This window comes from Dendropsophus ebraccatus, chromosome 9 (assembly GCF_027789765.1).
Source record: "Dendropsophus ebraccatus isolate aDenEbr1 chromosome 9, aDenEbr1.pat, whole genome shotgun sequence".
Taxonomy (NCBI): domain Eukaryota; kingdom Metazoa; phylum Chordata; class Amphibia; order Anura; family Hylidae; genus Dendropsophus; species Dendropsophus ebraccatus.
The window spans coordinates 43016617-43043650 of NC_091462.1; the positions used below are offsets into that span (position 1 = coordinate 43016617).

General features: G+C 41.7%; 1 protein-coding gene across 2 annotated transcripts in view; it reads right to left on the minus strand.

Moving 5' to 3' along the window:
* Positions 1-221: 221 nt before the first annotated feature.
* SH3BP4 (SH3 domain binding protein 4) overlaps positions 222-27034 on the minus strand; it is a 45488-nt gene continuing 18675 nt past the window's right edge. For both annotated transcript variants that reach the window (XM_069983133.1, XM_069983134.1), the window contains exons 2-5: positions 14720-14911; positions 2896-5255; positions 2068-2256; positions 222-1069 (exon numbers count right to left, since the gene is read on the minus strand). In XM_069983133.1, coding sequence (XP_069839234.1) covers positions 845-1069; positions 2068-2256; positions 2896-5255; positions 14720-14837 — 2892 coding nt within the window. In that variant the 5' untranslated portion in view covers positions 14838-14911 and the 3' untranslated portion in view covers positions 222-844. The remainder of the gene's footprint in view (positions 1070-2067; positions 2257-2895; positions 5256-14719; positions 14912-27034) is intronic.

The window sequence follows — 27034 nt, forward strand, 5'->3', positions numbered from 1 at the left end:
CCGACTGCTCAAAAAACACAGGCAGACTACATTATAAATCCCAGGCAGGGGCGGTAGAGGTGATCACCTTGTTAGACTGAATTGCAGGACATAGACAGCAGATTCCACCAAGTGCCTGCCTTACCTTATATTATACTCACTTCATTTATTGCTTTAAACAGGCACCTGTGACAAGATTGTCCTGTAGCTGTCCTACATACGGTTAGGGGTAGGGTTCTGGGGTATAACTACATATTTACATGGCTACATATAGCCAAAATGAAGCATAAAAATCACATGGTAACAAAAACCCCATAAGGGAAGGTCATATAAAATGTTCCTCGCAGAACATAAACTAGCAGTCACAAATGAACCTGTGCAAAGAGGCCATAAACAACTATAGGGACAAGAAGAAGAAGAAGGAGGATAGAAGACAATGAACAGAATGCATTTGTGCTCGTCCAGAAACCAATAACAAGACACAGAGTCCGGAGGATTAGATCTCGGGCTCACAAATCACCCTGTGTTTTACAATCATCCCCACTTATTTACACTGTATACACACCCTAGAGATAGAACACACAAGAGAGAACCAGTGACTAAAAGCCTCGGTCATCCAGTGTACAGACTTTAACAAAGATACGTCTGCATGGATTTAAAAATAATTAAATAGAAAAGATGAGAAAAAGGTGCAGATTTAACACAAAAAAAAAAAAAAGTTAATCTCACTAATAAACATCTGTTCACTAGATTAAGGGTGCTAAAATAGTCCAAAATGCACAATATCAAAATTTGCACAAGGCTTCATTAGTCCATTCCAATGCATTAAAACGGTGGATGCTGTGCCCATGCCTCCATACTATGTTCAGATAACACAGTCTTCCTGTTCCTGTGTGGTGAATGCATTTGCTCTCAGAGTGTCCAAAGAATTCACCAGAATCAGCGTCCCCGTGAGATGCTTCCACCTCTTGGTGATGGGACTGCGCATTTTATCCAGGCCTGTGTGGAGTTCCTGGATGACGTCGCGGTAGCTGTCCCCAATCTGTGCACTCCATGTTAGAAGAAAATCATAGGCTGGCTTCCACATGGCCTGAAAATAAAAGCAGATTGAATTATTAGTTTCATATTCTGCATAAGCTTTATTAGGTCACTAAATAACAGTATTGGGGACTGTAACAAGTTGGTGCAGTATTATATGGACCTGGAGAAATAGTCATCCAGAAGATAAAAGCAGAATAAAAAAACACATTACATTACAAAAGATGATTAGCCCATTCATATAGTCATGAAAAAATAGTTCTGTTTTCCAAGTGTTCCCATTCCCTGGAGACGTCTGGTATGAGGCTGGGGTCTCCTAGGAGTGTGTTATAGCAGACATCTCTGGGGTGCCAGAACACTTGGGAAGCAGATAACTTTTTCTGTTAAACAAAACGACAAACAATTCCTTAGATTCAGACTCGGCAAATCATTCTGTAGATCCGCTCATCTATATCAATAGCCTTAGGCAGCAGAAGTGGACTTGACCTCTACAATTAATGAAATCTGCCTATTCAGCATTATGCTAGTTTACTGGGATGTTTTTGTCCCATCACATTCATTTCCCTTACCTGTAGGCATATAAATCACCCAAGTTCTATAGGATACATAGATCACAGCTTTTCAGAATAACTTGTGCCACATCCTAGTTTGTCCAGTCTGGCTCTCCCATCAACATGTATTTTTAGTATATTTCTATTAATACTGCAGACCGAGAGGGGTAATGGTATGCCTTGGCTTCTGCCAGCATTTCTATATTTGACATATAAAAAGAGCAGATCTAACATTTTTTGTATGTTGACTAAACTCTAGTATGGTAGGCGATTAGATGGAGGGCGACATTACCAGCTGTGCCCACTTGGTGTATTTACTAAGACTAGGAGGACAAATTGTCACAGGAGGGAAGCAGTAGTCTGAAAGTCACAAAAACATCTGTCATACTTACTATCAGGCTTAAAAGGTGTGGATTTCCTATTCAGTACAGTCCTGAGATTATAGCTAAGTAATATAACAGTGTGTGCGCCCCCATCTCTCCTCTGTAAACCCTCTTACCTCACTATCCAGGACTCCATTTTTGTCTCTGTGTGGGGCTTCATAGCCTTCCATCTGCTGTCTTGATACCTTGGCCAGTTTCTCTGCCAGCTCTCGCCAGCGTTGAGCGACCTCAACTGCAGTAGTGAGTAACACAAAGTCCTGGATAAGGCGGACCACCAGGCCTTGGCAGTCCATTTTCAGTAAGGCCTATATGAAGAAATAGAAGAGCAGTGTGTATAATAATGCAATGCAACCATGTAATGCCTCTTCAGTTTATCAACCCCTCAAAATAATACTTTAGATAATTGTCACAACTAAGTGTTTGTGTCAGTAGAGCACAGTACAAAGGTGCAGAGATTTAACTATTTCGGAACTCACAGCATCACTATAAATTATGCCAGGAGTCCCGATAGTCCGTTCCATAGCATAAAATCTGAGCACAGAGAAAACACGTGAACGTGTGAATATGGCCCTAGCCAGACGTAAGAGTGAGTTTTCAGCATTTGTAGCCAAAATCAGCAGTGGGTCCAAAACATAGAAAAGTGAAAATCTACCATTAAGGTTTTACTCTGTCTGTTTTATTTCTGGTTTTCTGACCAAAATACTAGGTCTTGAACCCAACATTTAGGTTTAAAGTAGGTTTCATTCGATGGGACCAAGCAAGGATCTAGGATGTTGAGGAATTTGTGTAATTTGATTTTTTTAAATTTATTTATTTATTTTTTAAAAGGATACAGAATATTTCCATTTGAACCGAAAATATGAACTGAGAGTATGATGTGTACTATATTCCATTATATTATGCAAAAAAACAAAACTATACTGTTATCAAGGAATCAGTCTTACCGAAATCAGCTCCTTCTGGAAGGATTTCCTTTCCTTGCCCTCGTTGTTGTTGCACTCCTCCTTTAGCTTCTCCAGTACAGATGCCACCCTTTCAGTCTCACTTTCTAATTCCACACGGCAGAAGTATGTAAGGGGCAGATTTCCATACCCAAGGGCATCAGCAAAGGATCTCCAGCTGCCAATGTTCTCCATTAATAAGGTCCGAACTGAGGCATAGATGTAGGTCAAGAATTTACAAGGACGCAGGATCTGTTCTAAAAGGGTGCTTGTGGTCAGTTCTGATCCAGAGTAAATGTTTGGTCTTGCCTTTCCTACAACAAGTACATTTTTTGCATGAATCAAACCTATCTTGCCCTGGTAATAACCAATGTACCACTCTTTAGTCCACAGTTGTCCCTTTAGTCGGATCTTCTCTTCACTCAGAAGAGCCACCACATCTCCCTTCTTGTACTCCAGCAGATACGGGTTTTTACTTTGTCTCACAACAGTCTTTAGTAGTTTGCCATACTTCAGGTTGGTTATTGGCCGCTCCTGGAACACTGGATACTTACATGTAACAGCCAGAGGGGACAAAACTATTTTTCCAATTTCCTTTTTCTTAAGAAATCTTCTTGGCCCTGTGGATTTAAGACCAGTTTTTGGAGGTGGTCTTGGGGTTTGTACACAGTACTGTGATAAGATATTACCTACTTCATCTCTAACCTGTACCCTAAGAGTGAAATCGGAAAGCTGCGCAGGGTCATGGCAACTGATTGGAAAGATTATACGGCTGACCTTGCCCAGTTTTAGTTGAAATGCTCTCACAATCTTGCCCTGGTCTCCGGCTTCCACTCGATAATTTGTCATATTGGAATAAAGGCAAAGTTTAAGATCCTGAGGTTTGGGAAGTATAAATTGCTGTTTCCCCCACAGCTGTAGGGTTACTGGTGCTACCCCATGGGTTTGTTGGCTTACTTCATTGACCAACAGGGTCTTAGGGGCACAGTCATGACCAAATATAGCAAGTACAGCTTTAAATGAAGGATGAACATGTTTGGGACCATACAGTCCTACTGTTATCTTCTTGTTGACGTATTCCCACACACTGTTAGGTGGTACAATCTGCTGGGCTTGAACCACCATGACAACATACATAACGGGTTCCAAATTTTCCAGCTTAACTTGAACGGTGTCCCCATATGTGTAAGAATGAGGCAATGAATTGTAAGGACCTTCTTTAGTATCACTTCGCAAGCACTTTATGGTGACAGTGTTTGGAGCAGGAATACTAATTCGTTGCTCTACAGAGACTTTTACCTCTAGTGTCAAAGAGGTCTGCACCTCCATATTGCTAAGTTTGATTTCCAGCACAGGGCTCACTGTTGTGCACCTATCATGGTTGAGTTCCAGTGGAGGATCAAGCAAGGCTTTGAGTGAGATTTGCTGTGTCTCTCCAGATGCTACATGCCCTTCTGGGACATGAATACTAATGTTTGTATCCGGCAGCTGCACGGCACCCCCAGAGCTGTCCAGCCTGCAGACAATGCTAGTTTCCACAGGCTGAGTCTGACCCCAGCCAGGATTCTGGCCCAGCAAGTCCAGATCATGGCAGGACCGGGCCAGCTTGCGGTGATTGAGCCATGCAGTTCTGAAATCTTCCCTGCTCTGGAACTGCTCAGGAGCTGGGGACTTGAGACCAGCAAAAAAGCTGCCCGTGGCTGGATTATCAGACTTTGCCTGGAGAATGGACAGCTCTGAGAGGCTGTAGGAACGCTTGCTCCGGAAGAATGGGTTGTCCCTTCTTACAGGCGCTGGCTCTTCTGCTGAATCTGTGTGGTTGGCACGTGGTAAAAACTCAGAGAACACATCAGTGCTGGTTTCTGTAGAGCTAGCAGAAGAAGGTGCTAATGGATCAAACATCAATAAATCCACTGAATTTCCAAAATCTGAGGCCATCTTCTGTGGGACATTCACTGGACCATTCAGGAAAGGGTTGGAAACAGTTGGCCGTAAGAAGGGGTTGTTGTTGTTTGTTTTGACAGAGTTCTGATTGAGGATATCAGTCCAATCGCCTAAGAGATCCAGCTCTTTAACACCTTCATCAACACTTTCCATCAATCCATCTATCATACCACTGTCACTAAGACATGAGTCCCGATAATTGACAGGTTGTACGTAGGCAGATGGTATGTAGCCCATTTCTGTTGTGTTGTGCGCATACCACCACTCACCACCAGAAGTGTCCAGCACATATAAGTGTTCGCCTTTGGAAAATTTCAGGGTGGTAAAGTTACTGGGACAATAATCCTTAATAGCCACTACTTCTTTTACATTTTCCAAGGATGTAGGACTGTCCATACGCAAAGAACTTGGTGACAACACTGCAAAAAAGGAAAAAAATAGATAAATTAGAACATAAGGAACAAGTTTACTTAGATACTTCCAATATTAAAAAGGTGAAGCAGGCACCATTCCAATTTGGAGTGCTGCCTGCTCCACCTCCTGATTAAAAGTGTCACTGTCGTGCCACCAGGTACCGTGGTGTACATAGATGGGATGCACACTGAGATACAGGTAGTATGCAGAAATGGGGAATTCATAAATAGGCATCTGCCAGCAGTGATCTGCTTGGCGGAAACTCACTGCTCGGCAGAGACCGTAGGCAGAATGACGCGGCGCTGGTCTAAGCAGACATACCATTCTGTATTTTCCTCATATTCGTCAGGAGTTACCATTTTCATCCATAACAAAATAACATTTTCTTTGTTGGCCAAAAGGATAGATGATAGAGGAAGATATATTTTCTTACATTGTAATATCTTTGGTACTGAAATGGTATTGGCATCTGTTTATATCCCTCCCCCGTTCTCACCACAGATATTATATGATTTGTTTAAGTTTTTAGTTGAGAGGGGCGACCCTCCGTTTATGTTGTGTGGGGACCTAAATTCGGTGGTAGATAACTACTTGGATAGAAGGGGGGGTTCGCAATCTGCATCCTCACACATTACGCCTTTGGCTAGATTTATTCGGGAGACAGGGTGGAAGGACATCTGGCGCTCTCTATATGGGGAGCGGCAAGTTTTCTCTTGTTTCAGTACAACTCATATGACTGCTTCACGGATAGATTCGGTCTTCTGCAATGACCACTTTTTAAGATGGGTTCACAGTGTCTCATATGAAGCAAGATCGGTGTCTGATCACTCCCCATTGGTGGTAAGAATTAGAGGCCCTTGGTATGAGGGTAGAAGTCATCAGGTGTTCAGATTTAACCCTTACTGGCTGACCATTATTAAGGATAAAGAGAAGATTAGGGAAGAGTTAAGGGCTTTTTGGGACAGCAATAAGGGCTCAACTGACCTCTTGATAGTGTGGGACACAATGAAGGCATATTTGAGGGGGATCCTTTACAGAGAAGTTTGTCGCAAAAAAAGGGAATTTAGGGCTCAGGAAGAGGAGCTTAAAGAAAAGGTCTGCAAGGCAGAAGAAGAATTTGTGGGGATGCCCTCCAGGGACAATGGGGAGGCATTGAGGAGAGAGCAGGCACAGTATTCATCCTTCCTGGTCTCTAAGGCCCAACACGCAATGTTCTTTAAGGGACGCAGATATTTTGCTGAGGCAGGCAGACCGGGTAAATTTTTGGCGAAGATAATCGAGTGTCACGAACCAAGGAGCCCCATTACAGCCTTATATGATAAAAATGATAAATTGACCAACTCTAGGGAGGGGATCGATCGGGTTATCCATGACTTCTACTCGGAGCTTTATATTTCAGAAATGGAAGGAAACGATGTGGAGATAGGGGACTGGCTGGGCCAACTGGAGATACCTAGACTGGAGGACAATAAAAGGCAGGTTCTGAATTCCCCAGTTACACTGGGTGATCTTAGCAATGCGTTGGGGAACTGCAAGGGCCAATCGGCCCCAGGTACGGACGGGTTACCGTTCGCTGTGTATAGGGAATTTTCTGATATCCTGTTGCCATGGTTGCTTGAGACCTTCAATGAATCCTGCACGAGGGGCGTCCTCCCTCCCTCCATGAGGGAAGCAAGTATAGTCCTAATAGGAAAAAAACAAAAGGATCCGCTTTATATAGAATCCTACAGACCCATCTCACTTATTAATTGTGACTGTAAAATAATCGCCAAGGTATTGGCAGTTAGATTGGGTAAGGTTACCTCGGAGCTGATCGGGGCTGAGCAGACAGGCTTTGTTCCAGGCCGGGTCATTTTTGATAATATCTCGAGGGCTTTTGCTAATGTGCAGCTGGGGCCGGAGGCCCCCCATTCCATCCTGTCTCTGGATGCCATGAAGGCTTTTGACAGGGTGGAATGGGGGTTCTTGTGGAAAGTATTGGAGGCATTCGGCCTCGGCAATCAGTTTATTGCATGGGTTAGACTTTTGTATGCTTTTCCCATAGCTAAGGTTGTTGATAGTGGTAGGGCTACAGACTGGTTTAATTTGGGGAGGGGGACAAGACAGGGATGTCCTCTGTCCCCCTTGTTGTTCATTTTTTTTTATAGAGCCCTTGGCTATAAAAATGAAAATGTCCAATGAAGTGAGAGGATTTGGTCTGCAGGGCGGGAATGAGAAACTCCTGCTATATGCGGATGATATTCTTCTTTTCTTGGAGGGAGGGGAGGACGCCGTTCGGAAAGTAATAGATATTGTGTCAGAATATGGTAAGGTCTCTGGACTAAAGGTTAATTGGCCAAAGTCCTCCTTGCTGCCAGTTGGTGGGGGGTTCCATATGTCTAGTCCAGTTGTGAAGGTGGTGGACATGGATGACCCGATCGATTATCTTGGAATAAAGCTCTCTACCAGAGTAGATAGGTACATAGCACTTAACATGCAACCGTTATATTTAAAGACCAAGAAGAAAATTGAATTCTGGGGACGGCTCCCTTTATCAATGGCTGACCGTATGGGAATAATTAAGATGGTTATTTTGCCTCAATTTTTATTCATCTTATTTTCTTCGCCAGTATGGATCCCGGATGCTTGGTTCAGTAAGATTGAAATTATGCTAAACTCTTTTATCTGGGGGAAAATGAGACCTAGGATCAGATATCACAATTGGACTCAGAGGGGTAGGGAGGGGGGAATGGCCTTGCCTGATCTCCGACTGTATTTTTTGGCTATGGGGGCCCAGACATTTAGAAAATGGGAAGTCTCGTCAATCACTCAGTTTATATTGGGGAATTCTAGATATGTTTATGAGGATTTTTTTGTAGGTTTAGAGGGGGGGTTTGGAGGAGGTAGAATTATTTCACATGTGGAACTATATGTCAGGATATGGAAGGCACTTAAAAAACTATGTAGGGTCACTGGGAGTTTTCAGTTCTCCCCTTTATGGGGGAATAGTTACTTAAAGGAATTTGACTCGCTTCAGGACCCCCTTGGTAGGGAGCTGAAAGAGATCAAATATATATCACAAATAATAGTACATGGGAATCTAATATCCTTAGAGGAGATTAAATTTAAATTCACACGGTCTAATATACACTGGTTTAGATATACACAGCTAAGTCACGCATTTAGGAATACTTTAAATAAAGGAATATGGGATATTCAGAGGCATGAATTTTTTGAGTATCTGAGGTCTCCCATGGCTGGGAAAAAGTGTCTCACTGAGATATATAGGCGATTGTTGAAAACTAGAGGCAGGGGTCATCTGAGTAGGGCCAGAGAGAAGTGGGAATTAAGAATTGGGATTCTAACGGATGACGTTTGGGGGAATATAGTGGAGGGTATACAATATGTGTCTGTTAACCCCTCACATCGGTTAATACAGCTTAAAATCCTGTATGGTCTATACTTATCCCCTAAGGATTTATTTAGGAGAGGGCACAGAGGCAATTCTTGCTGTCCCAAATGCTCGGTGGAGGATGCGGATCTCTGGCACCTTTTATGGGATTGTCCTAAGATGCAGGACTTTTGGTCCGAAACAAAGGATTATATAGAGGGTGTGGTTGGCCCTCTTGTGGGAGCAGAGGCCCCTAAATTTCTGTTGGGTGGATACAGTAACGATGGGGTGATGGGATCGCTACTGAATAAATTGAGTTCCCTGGTAAAAGTTGTAATTTCGAGGAGGTGGTTTGGGGATGGTCCCCCGTCCTTGGAAGACTGGAGGCTATTGGTAGGTAGGGTGAGGCAATATGAGTTGTACTGGGCAATGAGGTGTTCCCGGAAGGCTATACAAAGATATAACAAGCTTTGGGGTCCCTGGATTGAAGGTGGGGGTGATTAATCTAGCTATGCAAAGAGGGGTTTTTTTTTTTTTGGCCCTTATCTCTCTCTTCCTCTCGGGGGGGTTGGGGGGGGTGGGGGTGGGGGATCTATTCCGTGCTGTGTATATTGATGTAAGGTGGGGCCTAGATGTGTCCGGCTTCCCCTGAGTTTGTAATGATTATTATGAAGAAAATAAAAGAATAATAAAAAAAAAAAAAAAAAAAGGGTAAAGTTCACTCCCATCTTAAATCCTAGATTTTAAAGAGCTTTATAGGTAAACTGATCCTACAAAGCAATAAAGGAGTAATGTGCTGTATATTAGGTACGGTTATCATTAACTGTTGACCTTTGAAGTTCTAAAGAATTGTGCCTGTAATACATTGACAATGTACAAGATATTTATGTATTGTAAATATAGTTATGGAGGACCCGTGAAATTGAATATGTGATTATGATGCAATAAAAAAGATCCTCTTGTCAATAGGAAAAAAAAAAAAAAAAAAAAAAAAAAAAAAAAAAGAAATGGGGAATTCAACAGCATCCGCAGGAGTTCCACTTTTCAAGGCTTTATTCCATATCAAAATACCGGAAAATGCAATTTTTTGACCAGAACTTGGTCTTTGTCAAGCATGATAACGTCATGCTGGTCAAAACGTTGCATTTTTCTTTTTATTTGGACATGGAATAAAGCCTTAAAATTTGGAACTCCGGTGGGTGTTGGTGAATTGTCCACTTCTGCAAGTCTCTGACATGTCAAAAGTTTTTAGCTCACTGGGTCCGAGTGTTCAGACCCAGACTGATCACAAGAAAGAGCAGGGAGAGGAGTGCGTCTTGTGATGAGCTAGGCTCCTAATGCACGTTTTTGGACCCTGACACTTTTACTGACTGCAGCACGGTCCTCTCCCCCCCCCCTTCATTCTTATGATCGGTACGGGTCTGAACACTCAGACCCGGACCAATCAAAACCTTTGTCACTATGATACGTCAAAAGTTTTTAAAGCAACAGTGACACTTTAAAATGAAGCAGAAAAGCCTTGAGCTTGACTCCCTATAGGAGCTACAAGCTACAAATTGGTTTATGAGCCATCACAATGCCGTTCAGTGGAATTATTTTGTTGTATCTTAAAGGGGTATTCCCATCTCCACTAAACTAAGTATACTGGTAATATGAATAAAATGGCGTCACTATTTTAAATGCATTAAAAGGTGTTTCTGAAATAAAAAAAATAAAAAAAATAAAAAGATGGCCTTTTTCTCAGTGATTAGTGTTGGTCGATTCTTACTCGACCAAGGGTCTTAGGACAAGTCATCAATGTGGTTTTCATGAAACCCCTGTAGGAGAAATTCAGAAAAGTAGGAGTGGTTCATCTAAAGTGTACCTAAATTTCTAACAAGTAAATTCACCTCAGAGCAGATATACAATTCCGTATATTGTTTGCGCAGCACATTCATTTTTTGCTTTGTTCATTGCATTTGTTATTTGTAGTGATAATTTCTGGATGACACCAGTTCACAAAACCAACAAATAGGCAGATGACCACAACTTCTTAAAATCTCAGACAGTCAATGAAACTAGACAGAACGTTAAGTAATATCATGGTTTCTGGCTTTCTGTCACGAGTAGATATAATTTAAAGATGTACTGCTTAAAATGGAAACTAATAGTAGGTTAGGAGAATCTAACCTGCTGGTGTGTGTCCATAGGGCAGGAAATGCTGAGAAACAAAGTAGTTTCCTTACCTTTATCCTCAGCACCATTTTCCTGAAATCTACTTTTTTTTAATTATTACAGGGCCAAATTAGGCAGTTCTGTGCACTGGGGACGGGACTACAGCCCTGTGCACCGATCCTGCTGTCTGATTCATGAATAGCCATTCATCACTAGCATGTAAATAAGGAAGACAATTTCAGGAAAACTGCACTTAGGCTGATGGTGAAAAAACTACCTTCTTCCTCATCTTCTTTATAGGAACATAACAGTAGGTTCAATTCTTATCCTTTTGGTTATTATTGAATAATCAATGTATTTCTAAGTAATTGACTATAGGCCCCACTTTAAATGTTGGGAAAACTCCCAACTGTCCACTGACATTACATCGGTAGCGATAGGGGTCAGACGTGATGGATTTTTATTGCTTGAACTTTTGTTCTTGGAGGCATAGGGAATGCACGAACATTCGGCAGAGCCAAACATTCTTTCATATGGGGAGGACGAGAGTTATACTGAAGGTGTATATTGGGAGCAAAACAGTTGTGTGACCATTTCTGTTCCACTTCCTCTCAGAAACTGCATCTGCACCTTCCTTGTTGTCTGCAACTTTTGATTTCAGCAAATGAGATCTTAAAATACATTTTAGGGTGCTTTCACAAGTACCGCATTGCAGCGTGAAATGTGAGTTGCGCTGCGATACTCGATACTGTCAATTTCTATGGCTTTACATTCTTGCAGGGGATTTTTTATTCCACTGCGAGAATGTAGCCCCTTCTCACATAACCCACTGCTGCCAGGCTAACATGTTAACTGGCCATGCTCCCACCTGCTTTTCAGGCTAGCAGCTAACTGGCATTCTGGTCAGCCAATCAGTGGCAGCGGTGGGACAGTACATTGATTCACTGAGGGGAACGCCGGGGAGCCACAAGCCTGAGAAGCAACCAGGAGCACAGCCAGATAACGTATTAGCCTGGCAGCGGTGGGTTATGTGGGGAGGGGCTACATTCTCGCAGAATGAAAAATCCACAGCGAGAATGTAAAGTCATAGAAATTGACAGTACTGAGTATCGCAGCAAAATTCGCCGCGGAACACACAGTGTCAAATCCGTTGCAATGCGGTACCTGTGAAAGCACCCTAAAAGTGCCAATGAAAATGTAAAAAGAAAAAGATTGCACAATAGAAGCTGGTAATAAGGGTGGGACAGATTAATTGCTTTAAGTGAATGGTGTTTACTGTAATCTCTGTTGTGTTTATCATAAATACTGGTCACAACCACATAAACTTATTGCTACGCGTCAAAGAAAATTTGATAAATACCAGAAACATATGATGGCGTGATAACACGCAGAGGTTCTACACGTGCAAACATTTAGAAGACAAATTAAAGGGCATATAAAATACAAAGTCAAGCTTAAAAAAAAAAAAGTTGCTCAGCAAGTTAAATAGCCAGTGACTACTAATGAAGAACTAAGCTGTGTTAAAACAGTGATGATCTGTGCAATGTTGCTCCATACAGCTCTATGGGAGACACTCCGTAAAGCTTCTCCTCAGACTGGCTATCCCTACAGATCTAATTTATTGCTTTGATCCCATAACCCGATAAGAACTAAATGTTTATTGGTGGGAAAGTCCATTGTTCATGTAATTGGAATGCTTTGGGGAGAATTTATATTCTATTCTATATTTTATATTCTGTTATCTGCACATCCAAAAAGTTCATGGTATTACCCGGAATGTAAAGTTACTTTCAGAAATGAAAACCTTAAATAAATGTGTTCGCTGGTCAACATGGTCTTTCCTTTCTCACTGTTTAAGAACCATTAGCTTAGTTACCATATTCGGAAGCAGCACCTTTCACACCAGAGATCATAACTCAGCAAACACTGAACATTTCTCTGTGCGGTATTTACAGCACTTTGTCAAGGTCAATCTGGAACTCTTATGGTCCATCTCTATAAGTATGCACGCCATCTAGTTTAAAGGCTACCAGATCTTATGCCTAAATTCAGACTTTGAAAACAACAGGAAAATGCAGTGTTTTTATGCACAGCAGTTTATAAGAGACAACTATATGCAGACTTGGCCATTTGCTATGAGAAATCTTAAAACTACTAAGCACAATGTGGAATTCGTACAATGAAATTTTGGTGCACTAGGCAGATAAGGCAAATTATGCCCATGGACTGTAACCTCTCTTTGTTATGTTTGGCGCCAGGAACAAGGCCAATCTTGGCTTAGCTACTACTCACCTGACAATTTCACAAGAATACTTTTTATATTGAAAACTTACTTTATCCAAGATCTTCTCTCAAAGCTTTGCTGTCATTTAAGCTAACCTTTGACGACCCTAACTGATCCATAGAATGAGCGGGGAGACGACCACACTGCCACTCTTACTGATCTGTGTCTGCGACCTAGACGGACCCTATAGACTCGGATTGAAAGTCCCTCTAGCTCACAAGACACAGAGTAATGGGCCTATTACACCGGTCGTTTAGAGGAGCAAACGAGCGATAATCGTTCCGTGGAATAGGGCCTTAAGGAGGGAATGCTCTGTGCAAGGAGTTCAAAACTTTTGTTATGTTTAGATATCACTCTCTGACATATAAAAAATGTTTGTGATAATGTCCATTTAAATTACAGTTGCACTTTAATCTATATTTTTAGGTCAGCCATTTTGTGCAATGAATGGTTTACAAAGGATTCTAAGATATGAAAATTAAAGGCAACCTCTTGTACATCCTCAAATACACTAGTATAAATTTGTGCACAGGAGGTTGGATAGGATTTTCTGTTAGCCAAAATGTTGATTTCTATATAAAAGTGTATTTACAAAGACCAATGCCACAGTACTATGAGACCATCCTTGGCGTGCGCCTGGTCTTATCAGTATCTGTGAAAAGGTTGATGTTTATTTATAAGTGACCTTGGTTGCGTTATCCTCAGGTTTTATACCTGAAACGGTTATTCTGTTTACTGTGCAAGGAAAAGCACATTGATCATTCAGTAGCTCACAAAATGACAAAAACCTTGGTGTAGGAAGACTGGCATTGTGCTTCTGCCTTATCTTACGTTATCCCCCCCAGCTACAGAATGGCTGATAACTAGCTGATTGGTGGGGGTCATCACTGGTCACCAGTATTGAGCGGTTCTGTCAAAGTTTTTGGGTTGAGCAACTGAACCCTGATTCCCTGTGGCTGCAGTTTGATGCCGCCCTAAAGAGTTGTGGAAAACCATGTTTTCCTGGCAGCATCCAACTCCTGCAGCCGCAGGGAATCAAATACTGAACGTTCAGGTTCTGGTAACGTTGCCAAACCTGAAGACTTTGACAGATTTACTTAACACTAATCACGAGAATGGAGGTCAAGTGGTCAAGTGTCCCAAGGGACTAGAATGGCAATGCACCTGCTCCACAATTGCACCATTCATATGGACAGTATGTTTACTTTAAGTGGTCCTTTGAGGAGGTAATAAAAAAGGTTTCCAACACTACCTGTGGTATTTAAAAAGGCCTCTCCATATTAGGGGGCGTTTTTTTTTTTTTTAGCTCGTAAGTTTTATAATTACAGGTCTGATTCAAAAGAGTCTCAAAACATAGTACGTGTATATGGCCTTTACATCCTGGGAAAACATTTGTATGGGACAAGTCTGGCTTGTTCAAGGGGGTGGTGGGGTGGGGGGGTTGGGAAGTGGCGTAAAAACAGCCTAATTCTTCCAACACTATCTGGCTGGAACACATGCTGGTTACACTACATCTAACATACATCTACAGCTGTGTAAGGAACAATAGTGTTTTATTTGGCAGTGACAAGTACTATTGTTTTTGGTCCATTTTGTCTTCAGTATTAAATTATTTTTCTTGTATACAATCCAGACATATAGAATAACACTGTGAAGCTCACCTTTGACATCACTAAGGCTTTGATCTGGGACACCGCTGCTGATATCAATGAGCGTTCCCTCAGACTTGCAGCGCGGCAGGCCATTGGCGTTAGCAGACCGAATCTTTTGTGCAGCCATTTTTAGGATTATCTTTGCTCAGCGCAACATATCCTGATCACTTTTACTGTATCCAGTGCAGAAAGTGGAGGCAGCTGAACAGAAAGGTAGACAATGGAAAGTTATAAGAATGGTCATAATATTAATACACATAACATTGCATATACCATTAATCCCATTTTGAGAATGGTCCACAAGGACAGAAACATTGAACTTCTTGATATCATCTGGAGACTGTCTTACTGTACCATCATTAAATACACTGTATGACCTTGATGTGTTGCGACTTGGTTTTCCTGACATGGACTGTCTATGGACCCCAATGAAGAACTAATAAGCAGAAATTGAACTCTGTACATATGGGTAATATTTCATGATATATGGAGGGAAAATTGACAGTTACCACAAGCGATTACAAAAGGTCTCTACACATATAACCTATGATGCAAACATTATTGGGACCGTGCAAAACTACTGATGGTATTACATTGGGCTGAGCTATTAATCTGCTCATCTGCTATCTAAATTTGCAACCCGGCATGCTGGTGCTGAAAAGAATAATAAAAATAAAAACATATGCAGAATTTTTTTTCTGCCAAAGCCACACTGGAGGGAAACTATGCCTGATGGTCTATAAAACCAGAAGTCAATCCCTATTTTAGTCCAGATGGAAGATTCAAAAGATCTAGCATGTTGCATCTGGCATTCCGATCTGAAATAGTTTAGGAATGTTGGACGTATGTGAACCTAGCCTTATAGTTATGTTACATGTACTGTTAACATTTCCTTAGAGGAATGCAGCTTACAGGACTAGACAGCCAGTGTTAGGCCTCACAATAAGGCTCCCATTCTAGTGCATATGGCTTCATTGTATCTATGTACACCTCAAAGTAAATAAATAAAAAAAAAAAATGAACATGGCAGATATAGATATTTAGATGAATTTGATGCCAGAAAATAGAAATCACACTGTATAATGGTTAAGGTGGCTTTAGCCCAGAACATCACTTAGAGAGATGCTCTTTATCTCTAAGGTAAGAGGAGCTAGATGAGCAATAAAACACTCGCTGCAGTCAGATACACTGTAAAAGCTATGCAAATATGACAGGTAATCATTTCAAGGTAATCTCCATTTATCTTTATGAGGTGCGGAGAAAGTGCAATATTGATATAACCCTCACACCTGTAAAGTACACAGTATGATCGACAAAAGCAGATGATAGATAATCCTCTGGTGTATTCAATAAATAGGGCACCTAATAACATGTCGGGAGGAGTATCTGATGCATACATAAAATGAAGGCTATGTCAAACTATAGTTATGGGACACATTTAACCGATCTCAGGACTGGATCCAGCTTTTCACGGAGAGAAGAGGCCCAGAGCCGCAGTCCGTTAAACAGCAGCAGGCTGATGAGTGAATTGCAGAGAGAACGAATCGCTTCTCTTTTTGCTCATCTCTATTTAGGAGTTTGTAATGAATGATCCATCAAACAGATTCCAATATAGCCTATGGGTAACAGATGTCCCTGTATAAAGAGGTTTATAGATAGGCACTGACTGCCAGTCAACTGACCAACAGCTATGGTATCTTGTGTTTGGTTTGCTTTAAGGCCCTATTATACAAAGCGATCACGGCCGATACCGACCGGTACTGCCGATAATCGCTTTGTCTAATAGAAGACAACAATCAGCCGACTGATCGTTGTCTTTCAACATGCAGCAGACCGCCCTGTCTCCTATGGGCTGACGATCGCCTGGGCAGCCCCCCGGCTCTTACCTGCTCCTCCTTGCTTGCTGTCGGCAGTATAAAAGCGCTGGCAGCGGGTGGGAAGAATGAGGAGAAAGTGAGCACTGACCTGACATCTCCCTGTGCAATAGGGGTTTTAAGGCCCTATTACACTAAACTATTAATGGCTGTATTTGGCAGATAACAGCCGTTACGGCCGATAATTGTCTGGTGTAATAGAAGACAACGATCGGTCGACACAATGTTGTTGTCTGTCGTTGACTTTCAACATGTTGAATGCTGCCGTTGCTGCGTGGAATTGGAGCGGTGGCAGCAGACCATTGCCATCTCCCCCCCGCACTTACCTGCTTGCTGCCGAAGCATGTAATAGCGCCAGCACAACAAGCAGGTAACGAGAAGCAAGAGAGTGCTGACAGCGCTCATTTACTCCTCTCTGTCTCCTCATGTAACAGGGGCTTTTGATTGAATTTACACATACAGATAACAATAGTGTGTGCGCCAAGATAAGAAAAGATGGAAGCCAGATGATTTTTCCTTCCTGACTGATGTCAACAACCCCAGGCCAGGTTGCCTTTCAGATCATGTTTGGGAGATTAGCTTTTTTGTTTGCCCCCTTTAGTCAAACATAAGCCAGGATCTTAGATGTTAGGGAACGCTTCTCATCTCCCTCGATTTGAAAGCCAACCCTCCTTTTTGTTAAACATGATGTACGATAGATTGGATCTCCCGAATATCACAGGAGCCTTACATAATTTGATGAGACTCGCAATCACTTATTCCACACATCACAGCGCCATAATCAATGTGATAATAGGTTTCTGTAATCTTCTCAAATTAATTTCCTGAGCGCTGGAAACTATTTCTATGGGATGGAGCGTTTTACCTATTAGATCCTAGCTGTAATTGTGGTGTGTAAACCCACAATCTGTTCTAGCGGGATACAAGTTGGTCTGTACACAGTGTAAACAGTATTCGGTCATCTGAAAGGATGTTTATAGCAGGAATAAACCAAAGAATCGGGAGGTTTTCAAGTTATAAACTTCCTGAGAAGTCACACGTGCCAAAACACTGACTATTAATTTATTTAACACCTTGCAAGGTGATAATGGGATTCCTCTCCACACAGAAGAGAAGTGACAGATAGGGACATTTGGACTATTTTAAACCTTAACCATTGCAACGTTGTGTCAGGGAGAAAGAAAAAATAATACACTGTATTTCATGTTATCCATAAAAGCAATGGCATGGGATGGGAATGCACACAGCCCAAACTTATGTTTCTATAGACTAAGCACATCCTATGGGACAAATAAAATAATTCACTATATAGTAGGGCCGGGTGATAATGGCCTAAATCAATATCGTGGTTAATCGTACCGCAGTAATAATAAATGAACGATAATTTTGACACACCCTTTTGTAAGCCACAACCCTTTTTGCAGCCCTCGTGGCTTAGATGGGGAGGTAGTAAAAAAATAACGCAAATACAGTTGAGGTTGGTTAACCGACGCCAGAGACGGTATCTGTATTTTCACGGTATATCGCCCAGCCCTACTATATAGGAAAAACAGACTTTTTAAATGGTTAAGACCGCCTGAGCCAGTTTCAATTTACACCATGTTTGATAAATTCCCCCCTATGTTTCTTTCTAGAATATAGGATAATGGAAATTGCCAATGATGACTGTTAGTCTAATAAGAGGCTTATGTATGTAACCAAGGTGTTGCACAGGTGCTCGGTCTTCTCTGTATATTCTGACATGGTGAGATATAAAATAGGGAGTCAACTTATAGTTTTACAAGCTACCAGTCTTAGCTAATAAAATGCTGTAGAAGACAGCTTCATACTCCAGATGCCTCAGAGATGCAATTTGTTCACTCCTAAGGGATGTCTGTTCTGTGTTATAGCTTATGACAAAAGAAAATTGCCATTAACCTAAGAGGTAAACTGCTCGTAGACATAAGACTGCTTTTGGCAATTCACAGCATTTACAACAGGATCTACAGGAGAGGCCAGACACCCATTACTATTCATGTTTGAGAGAACAAAACATATTTCTGTACTGAACAAGTCCGTATTCTATTCCCGCTCCCCTATAATAAACAGAAGATTTTACTCCTGGTTAAAGTGTCAAGGAGGCGAAATCACGCTGCTGAAGTGCTTAGGACCCTATTACACCAACAGATTATCTGAAAGATTTTTTTAAGCCAAAGCCAGGAATGGATTTAAAAAGAGGAGAAATCTGTCTTATGACCTGTTCTCTGGTTAAAGTCTATTCCTGGCCTTGGCTCTAAAAAAATCTGTCAGATAATCTGTTGGTGTAATAGCTCCCTTACTATAGCTCTACCTTTCTGACATTTCATATGTCAGGCCATTGTGTGCAGATAGGTTGACAGATTTACTTTAAGTGCTTATTTCCAGGTCCCGTATTCCACACAAGCTATGGACAGAAGTCCTGTAGTGGACTCTTTCCCTGCCCGGCATCATGTATGTGGGAATACGCCCTAAGGCTAGGTTCACACACAGTACTTCACTCAGTATTTTGCTCAGTATTTTTCCAACCAAAACCAGGAGAGGGTTGACAACACAAAAACTGGGCAAATCTTTCCATTGTACTTTGTCTGTCAGCTCCACTCCTGATTTTGGCTACAAACACTGGGCAAAATACTTTGTGTGAACATAGCCTAAAGGTGAAATAGTAAGAAATGTGCTATGGCTAGGTTCACACTATTTAAAACAGACGGCTGTCTTTCATAATATTGCCTGGTATTTGCACAATTTTTATGTAGTGTGAACCTAGCCTATACCCGTTCTATTCTCACTGAATCCAGCCCTGCTGCTTGTGTCCTCACTACGAGAGTCGGTAATAGCGTGTGCAAACATAAAAGGGTATGTTCACACAAACACATATTTTCATTCAACTCGGCATCAAAACACAGTTTTACCAATTCTTACACACACACACAACAAAAATTGCAGTCTTTCACTTAAGTTAGGAGATATGGTACTATTCAGAATAAGGCTAGGTTCACACTGCGTTTCAGCATCCATTTAACGCATCCGTTTTTTGCAAAAAACGCATGAAAAATGGATTGCAAAAAACGGATTCATTTGTGTGCATCCGTTTTTCCATTGACTTCCATTATAAAAAAAAAAATGATCCGTTTTTTTTGGCGGACCAAAACGGACCAAAAAACGTTGCTGACCCTATTTTTCTGGACGTTAAAAAAAATGGATCCGTTAAACGGATGCTGAAAACGCAGTGTGAACCTAGCCTAAGCATGCGGTACTGCTTTGAAGAGTTCATACAAATCTGTGGGAGCTTTATGGCACACACTGTCATGCTGACTGCAAATTGGTGAGAACTGTAACGCAGTGCATCAACCAGGTGAGGTTTTGGCCATACTTCCGCTCTCCAAACTGGTGATATATGATACAGAACAATGATCATTCTGTGATTTTCCATCAACACCGCTGTCTGCCTCATGAAAGCAGATGATATGTAACTACTAAAAAATCTTACATAAGAAGCATTTAGGATTAGTGTTCCTTTAAACGTGAATAAATGAGGCTAATAATTTGGCCATAATTAAAAACCTGGGGTGGACAAATTACTAAAATTACCAAAGACATTAGGAACCAGTTCGATCAGTCTAAGAGACAATTTATAGTCAATTTTGGTTTTAGTAAATTGACAATAAAAACTCCTGTAGTCATCAACAGATTAAAATATATACAGAGAGTATACATAAAAAGGAAGGGGCGAGATCACATGTGGCAAAGTCAGTCCACCATGGATCCTGTCACTATTCCATAGCAAAATCCACATGTGTTACATTGTGGGTGCATGCACATGGGATGGAAATACTGCAACTACAGATGGATCAGCCACAGCAAGTCAGAATCAAATGGTGTCAAATGTATTGCAGTCTTGCTGCAAATGGCTATGCCAAAAAGGCATCATTTTTTCAATAAAAACCATTAGTTGCCATCTGTTGTCATAAGTTTCTTCCATCAGTTTTATCCTCTATTCTATATTCATTTGAAACATCTTCTATACATAGAGCAATGCAAAAAGGGGAACTACTATTGCAAGACAAAATACAGGGGCCAATCTATTATAGGGGCAGCAGCTACTATAGGGTAGCTGAGCGGCCTCCTCTTCTCTCCTAGTTAGAGCGCAGGAGGCAAAAGCCGGACGATGCATAATGCATGCGTCTGTACACTGCAATGCCTCTGGCTCTCCATAGCCTTAGATGCCCTGCTGGATCTTTGGGCAGGCCAAAACAGAATGCTGCAAGATGCGCGCTGACTCCGGTACGGCCTGTCTGGCGATCCGGCGCCACTATCACCACGCTTATTATTATTATTAGCTTTTTTTTTTTTTTTTTTTAGAACTTGCAAAATAAACTAACAAAAAATCCCGCAGAACACACTGTTTGGTTAAAAAGTGAAAACAGCCTTTATTGATATTTTTGTACACAGCATTTGCTCTAGCCCAAATTTTTTTTTATAAAAGCCATAACAGTTGCCAAAGCAGGCTCATATTCCGATGCGTGGTTTACTTCTAGGGAGCAATGTGGTGCCTCACTAAGGTACCATACGTTGACATATAAAGCGCCTACAGCTATGGAATTACTCCATGTTCAGTTTTATGACATCCGTGCATAGACCATTAAGCTCAAAGTATCTACTTGAACATTTGTAATAAATCATACACTCAGTCTGGACCCAGAGAGCTCACTTCTCCCAGCTACAATAGTAAATCTTCAAAAGACCAAAGAGAGCATTCATATCATGTCACATCCATTCTGTACGCTGCGGGGGTTCTTCAGATACTACGACATATACCACAGCATGGCCATTGGCTTTAATAGACCAAATTTAGTCTACTTGTGCAGATTAAGTTTATGTTCTTAAATTGTCTACTGGAATAAGCTGACTACAAGTACAGTAAAACAGGAGTCCGTGGAGCCTCGGTTGCGAGTCTCAAAACACGGGATAGCCAGATATCTCTCGCCTGTTGCCACGGGGTGCCTCCATGATAGGGAGAGCACCACACCACCCTGATAAATAGCCCCTTAAGTCCCACTCGGTTGCGAGTATTGGAACATAAATAGGGAGACACCAGGGTGGCCCCTTCTGTCAATGTCTAACTCAAGGTGCGAGTATTGCGATCATGACAAGGGCTTGCCAAGGCAGGCTTCCATCCACAGACAGCCGTTTCGGGGTTTTTGCCCCTCGTCAGTGTGGAGTAGGATTCTGGCTAGATGGGGCAATAGCAAATCGACCAACAAAACACAGTTATCACTGAACTCAAGGAGAACAGGAGAAAGGAGACTCTTGATTGAGTACTTCATTGAAATTTTTTTCACTGTTCTCCTTGAGTTCAGTGATAACTGTGTTTTGTTGGTCGATTTGCTATTGCCCCATCTAGCCAGAATCCTACTCCACACTGACGAGGGGCAAAAACCCCGAAACGGCTGTCTGTGGATGGAAGCCTGCCTTGGCAAGCCCTTGTCATGATCGCAATACTCGCACCTCGAGTTAGACATTGACAGAAGGGGCCACCCTGGTGTCTCCCTATTTATGTTCCAATACTCGCAACCGAGTGGGACTTAAGGGGCTATTTATCAGGGTGGTGTGGTGCTCTCCCTATCATGGAGGCACCCCGTGGCAACAGGCGAGAGATATCTGGCTATCCCGTGTTTTGAGACTCGCAACCGAGGCTCCACGGACTCCTGTTTTGCATATTTAAATTTTTAGGGGCATCAGTGGAGACTCTTGATTGAGTACTTCATTGGAATTTTTTTCACTGTTCTCCTTGAGTTCAGTTTTAACTGTGTTTTACAAGTACAGTACTTTTGATCTATTTAAGCCTATGGTCACATTGGGCTGAGCTTCAGAACAGATTTTTGATGGTATTTTGATGTATACGTATGAAATGCAGACAAAATGTTACATGAACATTCCCAATTATAGATTACTGGGGTGAACAAACAAGTGGAGAACAAAGGTGATCACATCAGACAAAATACTACATGTAACACGATTGTTACTACAGATAAAACTGTTATTTCTAGAGAAAAATCACAAAAAAGGGAACACCAATGGGGAGCAATGACAATAAATGGAAATACAAAAACAGCAGGAATCTAGAAGGGTCATTCAGGGATACACACCAAAGTTTCTGGAAAACCGCAGGACAAGATCACACAATAAACCAAACAAAAACAGACAAAAAAAAAAAAAAAAAAACACCACAAAAGTGCAACAGTGAAACTGCAGGTAACAATAAACAAGAGTCTGGTGCGTGCACACAGTGAAACTGCAGAAGAATGGCTGGAGCAGCAGGATGGATACCACACACCCTCACAGATGCTAGGCCAACACATCCTCCTGGAATGAGGAATCCAATGCACACACTGCTTGATATCACATTTAAACGGGATCCAACGTTACCCTCTATCCACCATAAACTGCAAAATTTAGAACTGTGAACAAGTGGCGGCTGGGCATGTACACTGATGCTCCAATAATTCAGGGGACAGTGGCCCTCTGTTCCTAAGGCCCTAGTAGTTGCACCCCCACCAATGTACTAGTTAGTTCCTGTACCATGGTTAAGGGATAACTTTGGATCCTGGAAAAACTTTTAAAAGTCTTTTGAGTGATTATAATATTTATGGCTCATCCTAAGGAAAATGTCAATATTGTGATCACTTTAAGGCTATTTTCGCAAAGCTGTCAATTTGCAGAAGATTATTATTTGAGGTCGCAATCATCAAAAGATGGCTGCAAAACAACAGTGTGTTAACATAGCCTAATGGGCATTTTACATAGGCCGATTATTGGCTAGGAGCGCTGCTACAAACACTCCTGCAGCTAATAGTCGTCCCGTACAAAAGTCACAGCAATCAGCTATGGACTGCCACGGCATCCCGGCTGACAGGTTCCCTTTAAGGCCGCTTTCCCATTAAAAGGGGTATTCCACTTAAGAGGTAAAAATGAAATGCTCCCAAACCTAGCGGATCTTACTCACCAAGTCCCCCTGAGTATTTTGAGCCATCTCCAGTCTTTCCAGCTGTCGCTGTTCCTAAGTTACAAGTTTTTCTAAAAGCAGATCTATATCCAAGATGGCGGCAGCAAGGAAACTAAATTTCCCATCATGCAGTATGCTTCTCCTTGATTGGTCCTGCTCTCCTCCTGATGCAGAAGTACAACTCCCATCATAAATCCCTCATAGATGACATTTGTCAGGGCATGATGTGAGTTGTAGTTCTTCAGCAGTTGGAGAACAAAGTAGAAGTAGACTAGGCGCAGCGCCACCCCCATGCCACTACACAGTGCACAGCCCTAGGGGACCGCCGGTGGCTGAGGTGCAGGGAAGGAGGATGGACTCCTTGTTATGTGACCTCTTTCGGCTGAGATGAGGGGGTTGGATGCCAAATGCAGTGGTCGTCGGCTTAAAGGGGAATACCCCTTTAAGCATATTTGCAAACAATACAAACTACATTAGAAAACCTAATTCACAAAGATTTAATTTGAATGATGCCAATGGATAGGGGTTGACCATATGAGACAACCTTTCTGTACTGTAATCTTAAAGTAGATCCATCAACCAGACTGCCTAGTGTAAAAGTGAACTCATTTGGGGAGTAATACAATGACATTTTCAGGCTGCATTGAAAAGTCATTTTTCCTTTTTTTTTTTTTTTTTAACCAAGCCAACTGTGGTTATAAATCAACCATGTCAGATGAGCTCCTTCTAAAATACTGGGACCTTCAGAATTAGGCTAGGTTCACACTGCGTTTTCAGCATCCGTTTAACGCATCCGTTTTTTGCAAAAAACGCATGAAAAACGGATTGCAAAAAACGGATTCATTTGTGTGCATCCGTTTTTCCATTGACTTCCATTATAAAAAAAAACGGATCCTTTTTTTTTGGCGGACCAAAACGGACCAAAAAACGTTGCTGACCCTATTTTTCTGGACGTTAAAAAAAACTGATCCGTTAAACGGATGCTGAAAACGCAGTGTGAACCTAGCCTTATTGCACATTATGCCTTTCCCTAATATGGTTTCCCCAAAAAAATAAAAATATAATTAAAAAAAAAAATAAAATATACATTCAGTAAAACTGTACAGGAAGTACATTTTGTGCTAATTTTTAATGCCATAGGCTTAGTGCACACAGGCTTTTTAGTCTGAATTTTCAGCCCAGAAAAGTCAGTGTTTTCCTGCCATTTGGTTCATTTTTATCCGTTTCGGGTATGTGTTTAAATATAGTTTCAATCTGTCCGTAAAACAATGGTCTATGATTTATGCCTAAGTGGCCCAGGGATAAGAAAACTTCATGTTGCCATCCCTGTAGCTCCGCTATTCTTTCATATAGTGCCCTTGAATGGTTGCTATGAGCAACAAGGGCAGCCACTCTCTTACAGTTTTTATTTGTATGTGTGAACACGGCGTTACTTTGCCACCTATAGAAATTGCAAGGACGTTCATATCACAGAAGAAATGCATACCACTGTGTGCGCAAAGAACAAAACTGGAGTCATCCCGCATATTTACGTGTAAGAGCACTTGAACGACAGCTAGCGTCTTCATCCCTATCCTTTTTTTTTTTTTTTTTTTTAAGAGCACAGTTTCTCCGTCATGACTCCTTGCTCGCCTTGTCTTACTTGTCCTCAGTATCCATAAGGATTATCTCCCTTCCGGTTTATATACACACAATGGCTCAATGCTATAAATACTCAATAGTCTGGTCAGACTGGGTGGGTGTGCAGTATCCAAATTCTCCTCCCCTCCAGGGGGTCTCCAGGGAAACTCTGCCTTCTAATTGTGGGAAACAGCAGACAGGACATCAGATTTCACCCGAAAGATAGCTGCAGGGCAGTCTATTGTACTTTATAGATTTTACAGAGGTACCTGGCAACCAATACTAGCGACAGGATTAAAAAAAATAAATAAGCCCATCTACCTCCTACAAGTATTACGGGAACAATGACACCAAACCTGAAAGCTTATTTGTTAACCACCATCAATAGTTAAAATTGTACGAGTAATTGAAGTCTATAGAATTAGTAATAAAAGGATCGGAACACAATCACGTCATAAAACCAAAGTGTGATCACAGCCTAAAACAGGAGAAGCTAAAGCTTTGGCTGTCCAGGCATGATGGGGATTGTAGTTTTACAACAGCTGTAGGGCCAAAGGGCCTATCCCTGGCCTAAAATAACACAACAATGCAGATTTGAAGCCACTGCACCTGTACGGAAATTGAGAAGTGCCCCCGGGCCTACAATATACTGTCTATATATTCAGAATTTACTGAGTAGGTGTGCAGGTCATTGTTCCTATTCATTGACTTTTCAACTGGTACAAAATTCTCCATTACAGAGGCTTCCAGTAAAGGTAATAATGCGGTCCACCGTGATGAATTATTTCAATTATTCCACATATTCTCACACTGAAAACGTTCCTGGGAACTAGATTAGGAGTACTGTTAGCATGTAAAAGGCAAATGTCATTTGATTTCCTCCCCCACAGCTAGGGCCTCATTCCTGTGGGTCATAGGTGGTGGAGATAAGAAACCCAGCAGACCATATAGTGACCACTATTTGCCTGCACCATACAGAGGGTGAAGGACAAACCGTGCACGAAGGAATTCCCTCAGGCTAAAAACTATATAAGGTAAAGTAATGTAAACCCGACACACTCTGTAGGAGAGGCAAGAGTTAACGGGAGCACCTGGACGTCAGCAAAGCCTAAGCAGGTGACAAGCGTCATTCTGATCCTATAAGAAGGAGGAGCAGCAGCAGCAGGTGTCAGAACAAGGGACATGGACACAGTGTGCAGGGTACAAGTGCCCTAACTGTTTCAAAGAACAAAGCACTTTCAGGTTGACACTTTCAGTGTTATTATGAACTAAGAAGATGTAATGCAAACAACAAGTAAGAGGTTTTTGGGCTTCTTGATGTAATTACGGTAGGAGTCTGATATGGCGGGCACATATAGTGTCACTCTCTAAGCTCTTCATATACCTGCACAGTGTAAATGAGTACCACAATAGATACTATACAAGAACGCTCCCTGTACTCATTGCTCAGATTATTGTCATTAAAGGGGTTATCCAGCACTACAAAAACACGGCCACTTTCCCCCTACTGTTGTCTCCAGATTGGGTGGGGTTTTTAAACTCAGTTCTATTGAAGTAAATGGAGCTTAATTGCAAACAGCACCTGAACTGGAGACAACAGTAGAGGGAAAAGTGGCAATGTTTTGTAGCGCTGGATAACCCCTTTAATATGGCAGGTCATTGACTTTTACAAAGCTCGTATGTGGCATACAGGTCACTCTCTAAATACCTACTAAATATAACCCAATATTTGCCGGCCCCAATATAAAGTATGTGTGTGGGGGGCCTTTTCTGCAGGGGACACAAAAATGTTAAGTTAATTTTGTTGGT